This window comes from Didymosphaeria variabile (genome assembly GCF_027946475.1).
Source record: "Didymosphaeria variabile strain IMI 356815 chromosome Unknown scaffold_1, whole genome shotgun sequence".
Taxonomy (NCBI): Eukaryota; Fungi; Ascomycota; class Dothideomycetes; order Pleosporales; family Didymosphaeriaceae; genus Didymosphaeria; species Didymosphaeria variabile.
The window spans coordinates 3,390,088-3,408,170 of NW_026611620.1; the positions used below are offsets into that span (position 1 = coordinate 3,390,088).

Sequence of the window (18,083 nt, forward strand, 5' to 3'; positions counted from 1 at the left end):
ATTGCGCAAGCCTAATTGACTTCGAGGCTGAAACAGCCCATACAGAGAAGACTTTCACGGCGATATGTGACTGGAGCATAGACAATCGAGTTTGCTGGCGAGACTGGTATTCAGCTGTGAAGTCACACAGGGTGCTTGATCGGGACATCTTTCGCTTGGCTGCAGGCTACTTATACAGCGTGGAGGGTCACTACGAAGCTATGCGAATGCACTGTCCATGCAGGACAGGCCTTGTGATCGGCTGTGGTGTCGTGAAGAGGTTTGACGCGTAAACCGATGTAATGCTCAGGCGTGTGAATTTAGTCACAGTACGCCTGGTTTTGAAATCTGGTCGACCACGAAAAGAAAGAAATCGTAACATTGGTATCAAAGGATCCGTATTCAAACGCCATTGTAAACAAGAGGTAACCCCTCTCAATTCCATCTGGAAACGCCCAACATTTGCCCTCCTATCTTACCCAGCTCGTCACGACGTATCCATAGCCTCGCCATCTTCTGTCCTATCAGTATCTAAAGTCCCCACAATGCCCTCCAACGCACTTAATTCTTCAACCCTCACCCTGCTCCCCTCCACATTCCCCTCAACCCCATCTCTAGTATCCACTCCCCTCCTCTCCAGCACCCTCCGACTCTGACTTTCAATATATACTCTCCTCTCCTTTGCGCGCTCTTCGCTCTCTCCCGACTTGCCAGAAGGCAGTGCACTTGAAGCGAGGTGCGGTTTCAGCTGCGCGAGAAGCTGTCGCAGATGTGGGAGTTGGCTCGTTGTGAAGGTTGTATGCGTTGTGAGGGGTGTTCTTGATTCTGGCTTCGTCGATGTGGTAGGCAGAGGGAGGGCTTGTACGCCGAGGGCTTGCGCGGCGGGGGCGTGCGTGAGGAAGGCGAAGGGTGCGGTGCCTTGCGCTTCGCTTTTGTCTTTCTCAGACGCTGTCGAAGAGCGAGGGACCTGTTTCGGGGGGGTGAAGAGCGCACGCAGGCGGGCTATTTGCACTTCGTTGCGGGTCCTTTCTGTGACGAGGGCGGCGTGGAGTTTGCTCGTTTCAACGAGTTTACGACGGAGGGCATAAAGTGCTTCTGGCGTGAGTGTGTTGTTCTTTGGTGGGATCTTCAAACCCTGTTCATCCGTCAATTAGCTCTCTCTCGTCTCTAGAATTCACGTTGGGAGCGTACCTCATAATGGCTCAACCGCACCCAATTCTCAAACCCCTCCTCGCGCGGCAAACACAGCACATTCCTGAGCGTCCAAATCTCTAACCTATCGAAATTTCTATCCACCGCGTCTATCATTAGGGTCTCGAGTTTCTGCGCGCCCTCCTCGATCTCCAATCTTGCCCGCTCGTGCGTCTGCTCCTCGCTTTCGTCTAGCCGCGGTGTGAATCCTAAGAAGGAGGGGTCGGCGGATAGCAAGCCCGTCTCGAGCGTGTCATTACAGCTGTATAGCGAGTCATTGACTGTGTTGATGATGTCGTCGATAAGGGACTGTTGCACATTAGCACTTCCCACTCGTTTGCAAAGGCTCAAATTACTCACAATAGGTGGCCAAGTGAAGTGTTCCGTAAGTAACAGATTCTCATGCTGCTTCGCGTGCGCCATGCTGGGGTCGCGCCCGTAGCTTCGAATGTCGTCGCAACGCGCGCGAACTGTTTACCATATGATGTTTACCCCAGTCCTACGCCGATTGGCCCCGCGTTGTCTTGGCATGCCGCCTCGGCTGAGCTTTCCCTTCGCATCAGCAAGTAGACTACTGCTCGTCGAATGATGCAACCTCCCGAATGACCGCATGTGCTGATGCACAAGTAAGTCCAGCGCGTACGAAGCAGGATGAGAGTGACGGGCAGAGAACCCCATAATTAATTCTGCTGCAGATCACCTCTCCCTCCCTAAGTGGGCAATATCTCCGATTCCTTACTAGCAACCCCTTGTGTCATCCCCACGAATCTCACAGCGAAAGCGAAAGAAGACATTGTGCTTATGACATGTTGTTGTTTCGCATTTCCCTTCTCAACAGAGAAAGCGAGGCTTGCATCACTTGATTCTCGAGCTACCCTGTTGCAACCCATTGTGCCCTGAATACAGAGTCCCACAGAGTAGATTATACAAACGCCCGCCTTCTTCATAAGCAAACCGAGCCCTCTTCTCATCAGCCCGATCCTCAAGTCTCCGCACCATGGCTCACCCCTCTTCGCATGGTCCTTCTCTTATACTATGCTTTTGTGCTAAGATCGTGCTCGCTAAATGATATATCAGTTGGCTTTTGATCCATCGTTTCGACTTGGCGAGAACGGTGAGCAATATTTGCACACATAGTACGAACACGGAGAGGAAGGTTTCTCTGTCCGTCGAGCTGAGTGAGAATGGACATAACCAGAGATAACATAGACTTGGGTAACGCCAATAGAGCCCTTAGGCTCTGTCCATCCGTTTCCTCCATGCATCGTATCACCGTCGTAAATGCAAAAGATGTGAAAAGCACGAAGCCCAAGTAAGGATCCGTCGCAACGCCTGTTCGCGAGCTACGGCGAGTTTGAAATGGTCGTTTGCCGACCGAATAGGATATAAATGCACAATTGCCTCAGTAGCCTCGCGGTTCCCGTTGTTGGTATCGATCGAGGCGACGTTCCTCTTCCTGCCGCGCACGAAGCTTCTTTTCCCTTTCTAGCCTGATCTTGTGCGCTTCCGTGCCGTCATCCAGTAGAGTCTCCTGGAACCATGGATGTTGCAGAGCGTCCTTCGCCGATATGCGCTTCTTGGGGTCGTATACGAATATCCGCTTTAGCAGGTCAAGGAATTTTCTATTGAACTCGGTGTGGGGCGGTATGGTTTCCTGGCAGAAAGGTTAGCTCACGGTCAAATACTTAAAAAAAGGGTGGTGTAATCCTTACGTGAAGCTTCTTCATAGCCTTCACAAACTTCTTTGAGCCCTTCTGAGTCTCTGTGTTGGGGTAGTCGAGCTTGTAGTTCTTGAAATATCGGGCAGCACTGAGAAATTAGCGATTGCTTTGATAATGACCATGCACACAGCAAGACTTACGATGACGACGAGTTTCGCCTGTCCCGATCTTGCTTGTACACCTGCTTGATGATATCACGATCAATCTTGCCACCGCACACAGCCTCCATCATGGCAAGATGCTCGAGGTTATCGTGTGTCTGGAAGAGAGCGTCGCCCGTGAAGAACTCTACTAATATACAGCCGATACTCCAAATGTCGCATGGGTAGCTCCATCCCAGGTTGAGTATAATTTCGGGTGCACGGTAGTGACGAGTTGACACAACAGACGAGTGGTACTCATCATTGAATGTGGCGGAGCCGAAGTCGATTAACCGGATCTCCGGATCCAGCAGTACTTTACGATGCCGTGCTTGTCGGTTTGTCAGCGTAGAGGAGGAAGGGACGGTCCGATTGTATGTGAAGGTCTGGTAGTTGTTGTTGACCAGAAGTATGTTCTCGGGCTTCAGATCGGTGTGGATCAGGTTCAAGTCGTGCAGAAAGGCTACACTGGTGAACAGCTGCTTGGCGAACTTCTGAATATGTGAGCTCGGGAAGGGCACAAACGCGTTTGACTTCAGGAAATCGAAGACACTTTGACCGTAGAGGTCGGTGACGATGCAGATGTGGTTCCTGAAGTCGAAGCAGTCCCTGAGGTGTATGCAGCGATTTATGTTGTACTGATCGTTGGACTTCAGGGTGGACAGCACCCTCAGCTCGATGCGAGAGGCTTCTCGGTATTTGGGGACTGATCGAATGACTTTAATGGCGCACTTGGTCCGCTTCTGCCTATCCCAGGCCTCGACGACCTTGCCGAAGGTTCCTTGGCCGAGCAACTTGATGATTTGGTCTGGGCAATTGTAAGCATGGTCCCTTTCGTCAGTGTGCTTCGTGCACATACATCGTTCAGTCAGGTCAGCCTCAGGGTGGATCATGTAATGTCCGTCTTCGTCGTCCACCTTGTGGTCCTTAGTGTGCGATTTCTGAGACAGTCAGTATGTGAGCCTCAGCTCAATGTCCGATAGGGTGCTCTTACATCCGGGACAACAGACACATAGACCTCCTTGGCCTTGATGACGGGGTTTGGTGGCGGTTGATACAGGGCAAACGGGTCCTGGTCATCCAACTCTCTTCGCTTGGCTTCCTTAGCCTCGTCCTGCACGGCTGCTCGGGTACGCTTCCTCTTCTGGCCGACCACGCTGTTATCTAGAGGTGAAATGTGGTGACCGTTGCTCGAGCCGATAGAGGTGCCTGCGGTGGTCTTGTGCGCAGAAGCGGTACGATCGGCGGGTGTTGAGTGGCCATTAGGCGAGTCGTAGTATGGGGTCTGCGTAGTCGAGTACGATGTGTGCTGGCTGTACACAGGATCATATGCCGTCGAAGCAGTCGTTTTCCTCTTCTTGTCCGTGTGTTTCGTCGAACCATTTGTTGCGGTTCGGCTGGGCACTGCTGCTGGAGGAGCGCGTGTAGGCTGCTCCTCGTCGTCATCGTCAATGACGATGACCTCTTTGGGCAGGCCATTCCTGTAAAACTCGTTCCAGTCCGGGCCCCTCCGCTTATCCGCGCGGGCTGCGCTGTCTGACATTTCGGGCGCGATTGGAGGCAGTTGCTGCGTCTGGCGGTGCGCAGCTGCGGTTCTGCGTAGGTCCGAATTCGAGGACCCGCTAGCGTAGCCGTTGTACAGCGTGTTTCCTATCCGAGCAGTGCCGTTTGGGAGCTGCCCATTGGAAAGGGCAGGCTGGTATGTCTGGTGGTGAGAATAGAACTGATGATGGGGAGGGAGCGTGGCCGTGGCCGTGGAAGGCGTCGACATGTCTCTAGGGCCTGTCGGCGAGCGAGGATGGGCGTTGAAACACTATCTCTTCGCGGGTCTTGCAGTCGGGCAGCGTCTTCAGCGGGTGAAGGCGGGCTGCTGGGCTCGCCGTTTGAGTGTCAGCGACGCAGAGGCAGAGTTTTACCCGTGGGCGTGCTGCTCGTCGTGTGGAGGCGCCCGGTAACCGTTATCGCAGGCCAGCCAGCCGGTCGAGGGAGATGCGGAGACGGGCTCTTCAGGCGGCTGCGCGGGCGACCATGGGCATCACGGCGCAGCGGGAGGACTCGCGGGGTGGCAGGGCAGCGGTCTGAGAAGAATGGGACGCGGAGGGCATGCGAGGACGGTGGACGGTCGTGATGGTGCCAGAAGGCTTTGGCATTGGGTCACTGGGAGCGGAGACTGGGTCAAAGCGCCGATCGCTTGAGTTGCTGCAAGTGCAGTGTCGTTGGGTCGTCATTCGCGGCCATGGCAACCGCAATAGCGCCGCGACATAGCGCGTACAATATCATTCTACACAGAAAGAAGTCTCCTCCACGCGTCCTTGGCTACTCGTCGATACAATACAGGCTGCTCTACTATTGTTGCTCGCAAACTGCAGCAGCGCGGGTGCGGCGTCACCTGGCGGACAGGCCAGGTAGCTAACCCATTCAATTCACCCGACAAAAGACGGCGCCCCCTCCCACTTAATAGCTATTCGGTCGCTTGCGCCGCGAGCCTGCGTAGCCTGCGCAGCCTGCGTAAAAGGCTGCCTCTCCGCACCTGGATTCGTACCTACGTTACGCCGGGCTGACAGCCTGGAAGCCGGAGGGCCACGGCGTTGCTCAGCCATGCTATGCCAGGCAAGTAGTAGGTATACAGGAAGATTGGATGGCTTCGACTCAGCCTGTTGCTCAAAGCGATTGCGAAAGCCCTGTGCCGAGTGGAAGACGCCAATGTCGCAGACTGCCACCGCTGCAACCCTCCACACACGGGAGATCTTTATGTGACCGTTGGCTGGTGCTCTCCATCATTGCGTCTCTTTCGTCTTGTCTAGACAACGCTCTGTTCTTCCTACATATGCGAAGTTTATGTGAGATATCGCGCGACCTTCGTACGCATTCGAAGAAGCTGTGTGTACAGGCCGCGGGATCCTCATCGTTGTATGGACCTTCGTGCTCCGGCAGACAACTTTTCTACATCACACAGATCGTTCCGGAGGTTCCACTACCAATAGCAATGCCTGAAACCGAGACAGTGCTGGACTGAATGCCGAGGTCACGTGCCGTCTGAACCCTCAGACGTGCGACGAGGCCTGATGCGTGCAACGGTGTGTAGACATATCCGCTCGCTGTGCATCTTAGAAGTGCAAGTGAATGTGCGAGGCAGAAGACATGTCCGTCGCAATCAAGGCAAGGCTGATGTGAGCCGTCCTTCGTCCTCCATGACAACGCTGCAGGCCCCTCTTCCCAGGCCAGAAGTTTCCCTCTCGCGCGAACGTGAGCGAAGGGTCATCAGGCAATTTCTGTCCCCCCCAGCGCGTGCATCGTCTCGCACAATCGGCTCCCACCTCAGCCTTCGTACACGCACTCCGAGGCTTATAGGGCGCCCTGTCCCGCCTTCTGTCGCCGCCCTTGAGGAGATGGTGCTCCCGACCGGTGTGACGAGGTCTCCGCTTGGAAGGGAGTCCTTTCCGCCGCGCGGTCCATCAATCAATAGTCGCACGGCAAGCACACTCGTATACCGTCCAGCGTCTACTCATCCTGTCGCATTCTTCCGCTTCTGATGCTGTCCTTGCTTCTGCTCTGTTGCCAGCGCGCTGTCGTCATGTAGCGTAGCAAGCGACCCACAGTGCATCATGAGTTCAGAGAACCGCTGCCGTCGTTGCCGTGTGGCGGAAAGGGCAGTTTTGGCCTCTGAACTGCATGCGTCCGCGTGCTAACATTGGACGCCAGGACCGAATGCAAGTCGCTGTATTGGTGAGCGGAGCCGTTGACTTGGGAGCGACGCAATTTGTTGGGCATGCTGTTGCGACGTCGAGTGGTCGGCTCGGTGGGGGATGCCAAGGGCCGAGGGGCGAGACTCTCGGGATTCTGCGAAATCGGGGAGGTGTGGAAGGTGACGGAATCAAGACCGCGGATTGCGGGGTTCGAGTTAGCTCAAGGACTCACAGGACGCTGGTACCTGGTTCTGTGATTGTATTCTCGGTGGGCAAGGAGCAGCCTAGCATTACTAAACTCTGAAGCATGGGAAGGGAGGTACGTTTACAGTGAGTTCATTGAAGTGGTTAATTATATCCAAAATGGACGACGAGGTCATTTCCAGTCTGGTAGAGCAAATGGAGGAATACAGAAAGCATCAAGGAAAAGACAGTCAAGCAACGTACCGCCAAACTACACGCTGCACTTGCTGAATCGCTCAGAAGACCTCTCCAACCAAAACTATGTCGTGCGCATCATCAAATTGCCTCGCAGAATCAAGCTCACCCCGCCGCAACACCGAAAAAAGCGACAAGAACCCCCAATCTTTGAATCCCGCCCTTATGTGCAAGTCTGTTGATACAATTGTGCAGATTCGGTATCATGTGTTACCGTGAAGACAAGGCTACTGCGTAATAGGCTTATGCTCCTTGAAGAAGTCTTCGATCAGGTCGCCGACGCGATTAACGATGGAGTCGACCTCGGCTTCGTCAACGTCGTAGGGGGGCGCGATGATGATATGATCGCCGTCTCTACCATGAGGTGTAGCACTACCGGTACCAGGGTAGACATGGATGTTGTGTGGGTTTGTGAGACCTAGTCTACTGGTTAGTCTGCATCTTCAGAGGGAAGAGTACGCTGTAGGAATGCGACACACCCATTTCATGAATTTTGACAGCGACTTTGTCATCTGGGCTGAAAGCAGCTTTTGAAAGCTTGTCTGAGACGAATTCAATCTGGTAAAGTCAATTGAGGAACCTACAGCAATCTGACTGCATACTCACCCCGATGAACAGCCCCTTGCCCCGGATGTCACCAACGTTATCGTGAACTCCGAGCCTGGCTCGAAGACCTCTCATCAGGCGCTCGCCCATCGCTCTCACATTGGGTAAGAGCTCCTCCACCATATTCATGGCCTCAAGAGCCCCGGCGCACGTTTTGGGCATACCCTGAATAGTATGTCCATGATTGAAGTATCCCGAGCCATTGCGGATCGCATTGGTAGAATCCAGCTTCTTGCTGATGAGCATCGCGGAGAGTGGCTCATAGCCCCCGACCAGCCCCTTTCCCAGGAGCTGGATATCGGGCACGACACCTTCATCTTGCCACGCGTGGAGGGTGCCGCACCGTCCCCAACCACACATAATCTCATCGAAAACAAGTGGAACATGGTATTTGTCGCAAACTTCACGCACTGCTTGGAGGTAACCAGGAACAGCCGTCATGCAACCCAGAGCCTATAGTTACAGTCAGTGATTGGGTATCAGGATGCATAGGATCGAAGCGAAAAGGTCGGCCAACCAGGGTTAGGCTTGGCTTGCAGTTTGTGTAACCATCCGAACAAACTAAATCCCAACGACACGAAAAGTGTGCTTCATACATGTGTGATGCGATGCAAAGAAACGTGTTTTGTACTTACTGCGCCTACTACGGGCTCGCAGATGAAGCCGGCTATCTTTGCTGGACCCACGTCCACAAATGTCTGTTCCAGATCCGCTCGGAGACGTGCGACATATTGCTGATCCGTTTCTTCACTTTTCTTGTTGCGATATGGGTTGCATGCCGAAACACGAGGAACATCCATTAAAACCTCCTCGAAAGGTTTCCTTCTAGTATAGAACGACCCTAGTGAGAGCGCTCCAAAAGTCGTTCCGTGGTAGGACTGATAGCGAGCAACGAACACCGTCCTTTCTGGTTGTCCGCGTTCCGCATGATGCTGCAGGAGCAATTTTACTGCGGCCTCCACAGCATCAGATCCTGAAGAGTGGATTAGATGTAGGCCGTAGAGTTGGACAGACACTCACCTGAGAGATACAAGATGGCCGTTTCCATATGGCCATCGGTACTTCGTACAAGAGCCTCGATAAAGGCTTTTGCAGGGCCGTTGGTGAAGGAATATCCACAACTGTAACCTCCATATTTTTTATATGCAGCATTCACCGCGTCCTCAATTCTCGTATTCGGGCCGGGTCCGAAGCAACTCACTGCAGCTCCGCTGGAAACATCGAGGATCTTCCGGCCATCTTCGGTGAGGTAACAATGGCTCTCGGAGCCTACTTGCTCGACCGTCAATTTCTGGAAGCTCCGTGGGAATTGGGTCGAAGCTCTTGGTGCTGAACCGCTAATAGGCAAAGTGCTGCTTAGAGGAAGCCGGTTGGTAGGGACGGCTGTCGGAGACGTAACTTGGGAAGTCCTTCGTGTAGACTTTCTTGCGGTGAGCATAGTGTAATGAAAGCTGAGTAGAACAAAGAAGAGTGGGCAGACTTGAAGATCACTGGGAGAGGAAGGAGAGTGTAGATGGAGTGAGAGAAGCTGGAGGTGTTAGAGGGTTTTATAATGGACGCTGCCCAAGCGCTCCATTCTTCACCGATCTTTGGACCTGACCTTGCTCCGCCTCCGGATCCATGGGTCACACGCAGGCTAGCGCCGGTAGATAGATAGCCTCTTTCCTGAATATCTTGGTCAACTCCACGCGGACCGCCTTTGTTCGGTATGCCGAGGAACCTTGAGCTTAGACTGTCTAGCGTCGGGCCGGAATAGTCGGCTTCATCCACCGCTCTGACCGAAGAGTGCTTGAACGCTAATTCTTCGCCATTCGAGCCTTATCACTTGATCATATCCGCCACAATCGGAAAATAAGGCGAGGAAGATCTTCTCGTTTCTTCCCAGGCTACCAAACGCAGTTTGCACACCGATGAGATATCCTTCAGGCAGCTCACTTACGCATTGCCTGTCTGTGGGCGTATCGTTAGCAAGGCAGGAAAACAGATCTGGTTCCTGATTCCCGAGTGGCAGATTGCCAAGAGCAGCCAGTTCAGGGGATGCATCCTTCATGCAGGAACGTTATGTGGTCGAACGGATGTGTGGTCGACTCCCCTCTTTGCCGTTGAGGCGTGAGCGTGGGCATGATACTCTGGACATAGCCTGGCATGACGATGCTTGTGCTGTAACCCCGCGTGTGGTAACATAGCCAAAGAGCTTGCGAAGCGGCGTTCGCTGGTAGGTCGATACAGGTACAACCCTGTCTATAGGATGAATCCTTTCGGCTCATGTGCACTTGCACCAACAAGATACCATATGCACGTCTAGTTTTTCCAGAAGCCACTGCAGCCCGCGGCGCCTCTGCACTTCCTGCCAGGAACAGGTAGGCGAATGCGTCATGCATGAGTCGGCCACATGGAGACCATGGGGCGCGTCAGAAACCATTCCAGGTAAACCCCTGGTAGACCATTCTGCTCAGCCCGACAGAGACTGAAGATCGAGACCCGGAAGGCGGCCAACCGACGACGTTCTGCTGAGAAGACACCGGCAGTCAAATCGTCAAGGTCTCTCACCTTGTCGAAATGAAGCTGCGTACCAAGGGGAATCATAACCGGTGCGCAGGTAGCCACAAGATGGAAGATGCGGCGTCGTCTCAGCATGCCATTGGTAGACATGGGAGGCGCTGAGTATATAAGAGGCTTTCTGGCGTTCAAGCGAGATGCCCGGCGGACGGAGCTACAGCTGGCACGGTGGACTAGGCGCCACGCAACGAGAGCCCAGGCGAATGCAGCCTTGTTCAGCCGTGGAGTGAGGCTTTACAACCGGTCAAGGTGCATAATAGCTGATGATAAGCCGTAGGGCAAGCTTACGGGAGACGTGCAAATGGAAGTTGTGATTCGCGGCTACGGCTGCCGTGCCGCATGCAGACGTCTTTGGTGATCATCACGGGCGGCGTGTCCTACATGCAAAGGATCAAAGTTTGGACTGACTGTTGCGGTGTAGGCATAAGCCCGGAATAGAGTCGATGCCTCGTGTCAGGCATGCAGGTGCAGGCATGGGTTTTGTGTCCGAGGTGGGGCTTCCAAGCTCATGGGAAGGTTGGCTGTATCTGGGACCAGCCTTTCGGCACACCCGCATGCGACGTCGGCCCGAGGTGGAAGGTTGCGGCTCGGGCGTTGCTGCCCCTCCAGGACCCTGCCCGCTAGCCCTGCCACGGCGCGCGCACAAACGACCTCTCACTCCTTCACCCCACACCCGCCCATGAGCAAGCCGTATACGCCAACAACAACCCCATAAACGCATTGACGCCGCGCCACGCCCGCTGCCGCGCCCTGGGAAAAGGTTTCCGGTCCTTCTGACACCTGCAGCACGCCGTAGACGCCGACCCTCGGCCCGTGACACGGCTTGCTGCACCCACATCCGCCGCGCGCTCTGCACGCAAATAGGAACAACCCTCCAGAATGAACCCGCGAGTCGAGGAGGTGTCCGACTCGGACTCTGATCCTCCGGAGATGGAGATTTCGGATGCTCCTTCCGCTATCGATGCGTCCCACATACCCAACTCGGCGCTACCCGCCGAAATGTTGCAACCCCAAGCCCCGGGGGTCACCACATCTGCCGATCGCGAGAAATCCAAGCATTTCCAGTGTCTATACCCAATATACTTTGACAAGTCTCGCACGCGAGCCGAAGGACGCCGTGTAGGGGCGGAGCTAGCAGTGGATAATCCGCTCGCGCGCGACATGGCTGATGCCACCGCAAGCCTGGGACTCCAAACAGTATTCGAGCCCGACAAGCTTCACCCCAAAGATTGGAGCAACCCAGGCCGCATTCGGGTCTTGCTCAAGCAGGATGGAAAGCAGCTGAACAGAAACGTCAAGAACAAGCATCATCTCTATATCCTGGTCTCCCAGTACTTGAAGGCGCACCCTATACAGAAGAACAGCCCTTTCAGACTGCCCATCAGGGGTCTTCCAATGCCCAAGGAAATGCCGGAACCTGCCGTGCCCAAGGGTTGGAAACTAAACAAGATCCTTCCACTTCACTCTCCAGCGCTGACGGGTGGGGGCGTTAGTGAGAATTTCCTCCAGGACATGATGGCCGAGATGCAGGGAGACATGGGAGGCGCTGCAAGCGGCGGCGAAGTTACTGCCGGCGGAGGCCAAGGCGGAGGTGGGGGCAACAAGAGCAAAAAGGACAAAAAGAAAAAATGAGACGGAGCGTTACAAGCAAGATGCACGACGGCAAGCAGAGAGGCGTCGTTTGGGCCGCGATCGGGCATTGATTACTGAGCCATGTTAACTACGACGGGACCTGCGCAGAACATGTGGGCATGTATGATGCATGCCCACCGTGTACATGACGCACTGGCTGGGGATACTGTTGTATGACTGAGTCAGTCGGCTCGACGTCGGCCACTGCCGGACGAAGATGGCGATTTTGATACGAAAATCGACCGTCAGATCTGGTCAATGTTAAGCAATGATCTACTCCCCAAAACTAAAAGAAGCCGCAGCAGTTACAAGGGACATTATGAATTGGTCCGTAGTGCAAATAGTCTTCAGCTTTATCTGTGAAGAATTTGCACAACCTCGTACCGTTTGCACAAACATTGATCTGTAGACAATACAGCATGGTGCAGGCAGATCTACTATTTTCGACACGGCAACCGCTAGTTACGTATTGGGAATCTCATAACAGGATGTGCTCATTGGACCGGGAGCCTCACGCGAAGCCTCAATATATGCAACGTGGACTAACCCTACAAATTAGCTTAGTACATGGTTTTCACATACACGTGTAGGCTCAGGACTTAGATACTAAGATTCGTACCCGTCCCCTCTCGTCATACCTGTCGAAAAGAGTTATATACGAAAAACATGTAATGAAATCTTGCGTTCTGGAGGCCAAGGGCGAGAATCCGCCAGAAAAGACCGCCGCTTAGTCTTCATTAACAAAGACCACGGATGCGCACTGCCGAAGCTTTTAGCATCTTACCCAGCCGAGGATGCCAATGTCGGATAGCAGCGCTTCGCTTGTCCCTCAGCTCGACATGGTAGACGGCATGGATGTAAGAGCTCGAATGGAGTGTTCTCAAAATTACACACCAGTCACGAATGGATGTGCGTGGAGTTACTTCCACGCAGGGATATCACTGCGTCTTCGTACATTACATTGCTGCATGCTGGTCGGTTGATGATCCACGATACGACCGCCACACGATAGGCCGCCATTACCTACATGAATAGATTCAATATTACGTATGTTGTCTTACGGCGGCCAGCAACAGTACATGCATGACTGCTCGGTGCCTTATGCGTCAAGCCCACGATCGGATTTTCTACAGGTAGAAATTCGAACGATCACACTCTTTTAGAGGCAAAAACCAATGACCCGGAATTTAAGATCTGCCGTGCGTTGGGGCCGTCATCCCGGTTGACTTGCATCGGCTGGCTTTCCGTCCTCCTTCGCACGTAACATCGGCTGGGATCTGCCTGCCAATTGCCCTACGATCAAGATGAACTAACGGCCTCAGGGTGTTCTCCGGGACGGCTCGCACTCGCAATTTGACAGCACAGATCCTTTATTGATCCGCGATCGAGTCCAAGCCATAACATACGGACTTTAACCACTGTTGTCTAGATGCCTCCATGTACATATCAAACGTTCACTAGCCGTGAGTCGATGCGGCTCGCCTCGATTTCGTTGATTCCTTCCAATGATTCGAGCTGGATCAGGGCCCGCATAGGCCTGCAGGTGGCGCAGACACTCGTGCATATACAAGTACTGCAACTTTCACCAACATGGTCCTCGTCAAAGTCTATTGCTCCCGTTTCCCCGGTGGGTAAGATTGCCAGCCATACGTTCTTCGACTTGATCTCTAGCTACCAGAGACGAGAGTCACAATATTTCACTGCTGACCAACAGAAGACTCAGTTGGCGCGGAAAAGAGGATCCAAAACTCTTGTTCATATGATGGCAAGAGAGAGATCTGCATGTACAACAGAAGAAACCCAAGCCTAATTGTTTGGAATTCACAGGTTATCCCACCTACTCATGCTTCGCACATATTCATGCCACGGAAGAGACGTCGCCAGCTTCTCCATCAACGCCATACCTGAAGGAGCTCACAATATCCCATACTTCACCGCTTCTGTCGAGAGAATCCCATACTGCACTCTTCCGGTCAAGCGGTATGCAGCTCGCGTCCTCCCGCGCTGGATTAAGTGTATCGGCTCTAGCGTGAACTTTGTATCGTTCAAGAGAACGTTCTGGATTCAGTGCTCGATAGGGTCTTTCCTTCCTTGGAAGCTGACGACTGGTACGCCAGCGTGGCCAGCCGTTCTACATATACTGTCAATTGGTTTCTTTGAGCTATCGCGGATTTCAATGGAGCTACTCCTGCAGAACGTAATTCGTATGATTCTTCTTCAGTGTTGCATCTGCGTGTACTTTGCATTAAGAGGTTAGATATGGATGTCTAATTTTCCGATAGGCCGACCTCAATACCTCAATATAAAGCAAAGGTGTATCGAGCGTCAAAAGGAGTGATACTGCGATTATTGGCCTTCCGTCGAGACTTTTTCCGCGACCACCAACAAAGGGTACACTGCCCCCGCAGCCACAGGAACCTTTTTCCACCCCGTGGCCCCAAACAGTGCCATTAGAGCACCCGAGTGCGCAGTTAAGCTCACAATGGCCTCATCACCCTCGCGCTCGAAGATGTCTTCCAACAATTGCGCAGCCCTGGTCATGTGCTCGTCTAAGGTCTCTCTGACATCTGCTTTCCAAAGCTCATCTTCTTCGGTGAAGCCTACTTCAATTTCAAAAAAGGGATGGGCAGATGTGATGTACATTTTGTGCTCCTCTTATCGCACAAGTGCACGCCCAGTCGTTCGCGCAGCTTTTCCTTCACCAGTGGTCTCCTTATTGATTCACTTGTACTTCCCACCATTGCCAAGTCGTCCTTGTACGCAATCTTCGTCGTCTCCAAGCATCTCCTCAGAGGACTGCTGAAAATCACATCCGGCAACGGTACTTCCCCCCTCCCAAAGAAACTCGCAATAGCCTCCGCTTGCTGCTCCCCAAATGGCGTCAATTCGGCATCTTCCCAGACCACGTGGCCATCGCCAGAAAGCTTAGACCAGTACCGATCCCACTCTTCCCGTCCGACTTCATCATGTTTGACGTTGTGGATTCCCTGGCCATGGCGGATGATGTAAAATATTTTCCAACGCTGTTGTGTAGGGTTGAGGGTGTTCATGTGACGGACGTAGTGTTCTAGTCGCTGCCATTGCGTACTCTCTTCTTTCGGCTCAAAATCTGAATCCGTGGCATATTCTCGTGTCTTAATGCCGAGAAGGGGCCTGGTGGTCGCCCGAAAGTCCCAGCTTTCTGGATCGTCGTCATGGGTGAAGAAGCCATGTTGGGCTTTGAACGTACATCGTTGGCCGGCCATGTTGGGGTGGTGTTGGGGAGGATCAGAGCGGAGGTATCTGCTGCTGAAAGGCGCTCCAAGAGGAGCGCAAATGAGGAGTGCGAGGGTGAAGACCAGAAGCGCGAAAATCTGTACATGAGAGGAGAGAACCACAGGGATTGGCATATGGTCTGGGCAATGTAAGCGTAGCTGCCTGAAGCTGAGTGGGGGCTGGGAACAAGGAACGAGAACCCTTGTAAATCATTTGGTGCGCACTGAACATGATCTCATGGTTCTTGAGGCACCATCGCTCCTGCGCTGTGCATCAAGATGCCGGTTCCAGGCTTCCCCAATTGATGTCGTGATAGAACCTATGCCACGTGTACCTATCAGCTCCAGGGCTTAATAAACCGCTCGTTCAATGTATTGGCAGCACCCCGCACGCTTAGCGTATGGGCACTGCAGCTATCAAACGACACATGCATCGTAGAGAACCATTGGTACCGAATGGAACTTGTGACCGATAGTTCATCTCGCGTATCTTACTCCGCCTCTTCTCACCGGTCAACGTTCCTTACGAGCTGAGGTTCGAAGCCAAGGTCCTGCATCACAGCATATCAATCCCATCTGCTCCACGTGCACCCAAAGACGAGTGGATGTCGACCAGACCTCTGTTTGAGCGAAACAAGCACCGGAAGTAGATTGCTTTGAGCTACATTATACTGACGCCGGCAACGCGACAATCACCGAGTCCCCTTACGCCACATTGAATGAAACTTCCCAATGGGCTTATACGACGACCTATCACCTCTGGAAGAAGGCCAAATTCGACTTCTTCAGGTCTCACCACGGTCCGAAACCACCTCACCAGGAATAGCGTGTTCCCTCGTCGTAGTGTCTCTTCGCGAACAGCCGTCTTATTTCGCTCTCTCATACACCTGGGGAGATCCATTTCCAAATTACGGACAATTAGAAAGCAAACGCGACGTCCTGATGACCTGCAACGGCACAAAGATATTTGTGAAACCAAATCTCTACGACTTTCTTCTCCACTGCGCTGGACATGTGGATCCAGCGTTCCGTGGTCTAGTTTGGGTGGACGCTCTCTGCATCAATCAAAAAGACCATCTAGAGCGCAGTAAACAGGTGCAATTTATCGGCGAAATCTACAAATCCGCTGCGCAAGTAGTCGTATGGCTCGGAGTCGAGGGCAACAGTACCGCGTCGGCAGTGAAGCTGATGAGAGAGTTCACTGCGGCGGATCCAGCTGTACGTAAAGCTCGATATGTCTTATACTCGAACGCTCTATCGCCCTACCCTGGGGTAACAAAAAGTACCAAGACATCACAACGTTGTCTGCTTTTAGTTTGGCTGACTTGATCCGCGTGCTCAGGCCCGATCAGAGCGGGTGCATCAATCTCAATCCTGGTCCTCGCAGGACCTTTTGTCTAATTCTGAGTACTGGCATGCAATAGCTCGCTTTTTCGAGAGGAACTGGTAGGTAAAGCCCAGTTATGAAGCAGATATCCAAATCTTGCCTAAAGTGTACACTTGCCCCCTATCCTTACTGAGATTGATTGTGTACCTGGTTTTTAGGTTCGAGCGAGCGTGGATCATCCAAGAGATTACCTTTGCCCGCCAGGCCATCGTCCTTTGCGGCCCACATACACTTGGGTGGGACGAGATCACAACCGTCTCAAAATTCGTAGCAACAGAGTTCTCCGCAACGTCGATCTGGTCAGACTACTTCGAAGGAGCCTCCCATCCCGATACCGAATTCGCCGACCGTATACGCACACGGCGAGCGCACTTCCCAGCGAAGCTTGCCGCAACCAAAGCCAGCAAGAGTGGTACATCTGGAGACGGTCTACTTTACGCTCTGATCCGATCGCGGGCATCGAAATGCGAGGACGCAAGGGACAAAGTGTATTCACAGCTGAAGCTCGGCAACGCGGATATCTTTCCTACGTACAGCAATGACGAGACGCAGGTTTACATCACAGCGGCGACATATATTTTACAAAACAGTGACAATCTACTGCTGTTGACTTGCGTTGAAGGCCCAGACTTCCAGGAAATGAAGGGTCTGCCATCTTGGGTGCCTGACTGGAGCGTGTCTAAGGACCTGGGGCTCCGTGTCACTGGCTATCGTCACTTCAAAGCCGCTGGTAGCCTCCCGCGAAACTACACCATTACAAGCGGTGGAAGGAGGCTCCAGATGCAGGCCGCGAAGATAGACACTATAACTAGGATCGCCGAAACAAAAGGAGAGTTGTTGGACTTCTCGCGTCCGACCAGTCTCTGGGAAATGGTTGCAGAGCTCGACAACATGTATGCGCAGACTGGACAGAGCAAGGAAGAAGTACTTTGGAGAACGTTGACGACGAATCGCGGACGCGCGCTTCACTCTGATGCCGTACAGTATCCCGCCTCTACGATGCCACTACAAGATTCCTTCGCGAAGTGGATCTTATGGCGATATTTCGTGGCTAATAAACTGTCACCGGGACTGGAAGCAAGTTCCTTTCCCATTCTCAATTCTCCCCAAAGTATGCTCCCTACTCGGGCGGCAATATTCCATCACGCCGAACGGTCTTCACCGGAGGATCGAGCCACATTGGAGAAGGAATCATCTATATTTCACTCTCATTATTCTCACGCGCTATTTTTGAGACCGTTTCGTACACAAGAAGGCTTCTTTGGTCTGGTAACGCAGTCGTTAAGAGAAGGGGATAGTGTATGGGTCGTTCCTGGTTGCCGCGTGCCACTTATTCTTCGCAAAGTGGAGGATAGTGAGAGATACCGACTTGTTGGTGGGACATTACTTCATGGCTTTATGAACGGTGAGGCCTTGGAGCGAGAGGGAATCAGGTTCGATATGGTGGAGCTTGAGTGATTAAGATGATAGTGTCATGATCTGTGGGCTAA

The 18,083-nt window shown here is 53.0% G+C and overlaps 6 protein-coding genes across 6 annotated transcripts; 2 read left to right on the top strand and 4 right to left on the bottom strand.

Annotated features, from left to right (window-relative positions):
• Window positions 1-466: 466 nt before the first annotated feature.
• On the bottom strand, window positions 467-1,593 carry N0V89_001078 (uncharacterized protein; the record flags this gene model as incomplete). The annotated part of the gene is made up of 3 exons (XM_056209893.1): window positions 467-1,114; window positions 1,171-1,479; window positions 1,531-1,593. The coding sequence occupies 3 exons, from the start codon at window positions 1,591-1,593 to the stop codon at window positions 467-469; spliced, it is 1,020 nt and encodes a 339-aa protein (XP_056076715.1).
• A 979-nt stretch (window positions 1,594-2,572) lies between these two features.
• Window positions 2,573-4,802, bottom strand: LKH1 (serine threonine protein kinase CMGC group; the record flags this gene model as incomplete). Its single annotated transcript, XM_056209894.1, has 5 exons — window positions 2,573-2,824; window positions 2,883-2,979; window positions 3,032-3,839; window positions 3,891-3,972; window positions 4,026-4,802. The coding sequence occupies 5 exons, from the start codon at window positions 4,800-4,802 to the stop codon at window positions 2,573-2,575; spliced, it is 2,016 nt and encodes a 671-aa protein (XP_056076716.1).
• A 2,580-nt stretch (window positions 4,803-7,382) lies between these two features.
• N0V89_001080 (uncharacterized protein) lies at window positions 7,383-8,561 on the bottom strand (the record flags this gene model as incomplete). The annotated part of the gene is made up of 4 exons (XM_056209895.1): window positions 7,383-7,573; window positions 7,635-7,713; window positions 7,762-8,214; window positions 8,397-8,561. 4 exons carry the CDS (start codon window positions 8,559-8,561, stop codon window positions 7,383-7,385), a joined length of 888 nt encoding a protein of 295 aa, XP_056076717.1.
• Window positions 8,562-11,199: 2,638 nt separating this feature from the next.
• On the top strand, window positions 11,200-11,952 carry SEC65 (signal recognition particle subunit; the record flags this gene model as incomplete). The annotated part of the gene is made up of 1 exon (XM_056209896.1): window positions 11,200-11,952. The coding sequence occupies one exon, from the start codon at window positions 11,200-11,202 to the stop codon at window positions 11,950-11,952; it is 753 nt and encodes a 250-aa protein (XP_056076718.1).
• A 2,346-nt stretch (window positions 11,953-14,298) lies between these two features.
• PMU1_1 (putative phosphoglycerate mutase pmu1) lies at window positions 14,299-15,197 on the bottom strand (the record flags this gene model as incomplete). Its single annotated transcript, XM_056209897.1, has 2 exons — window positions 14,299-14,552; window positions 14,594-15,197. 2 exons carry the CDS (start codon window positions 15,195-15,197, stop codon window positions 14,299-14,301), a joined length of 858 nt encoding a protein of 285 aa, XP_056076719.1.
• Window positions 15,198-15,938: 741 nt separating this feature from the next.
• On the top strand, window positions 15,939-18,051 carry N0V89_001083 (uncharacterized protein; the record flags this gene model as incomplete). Its single annotated transcript, XM_056209898.1, has 4 exons — window positions 15,939-16,424; window positions 16,490-16,583; window positions 16,631-16,652; window positions 16,752-18,051. 4 exons carry the CDS (start codon window positions 15,939-15,941, stop codon window positions 18,049-18,051), a joined length of 1,902 nt encoding a protein of 633 aa, XP_056076720.1.
• Between the last annotated feature and the right edge of the window lie 32 nt (window positions 18,052-18,083).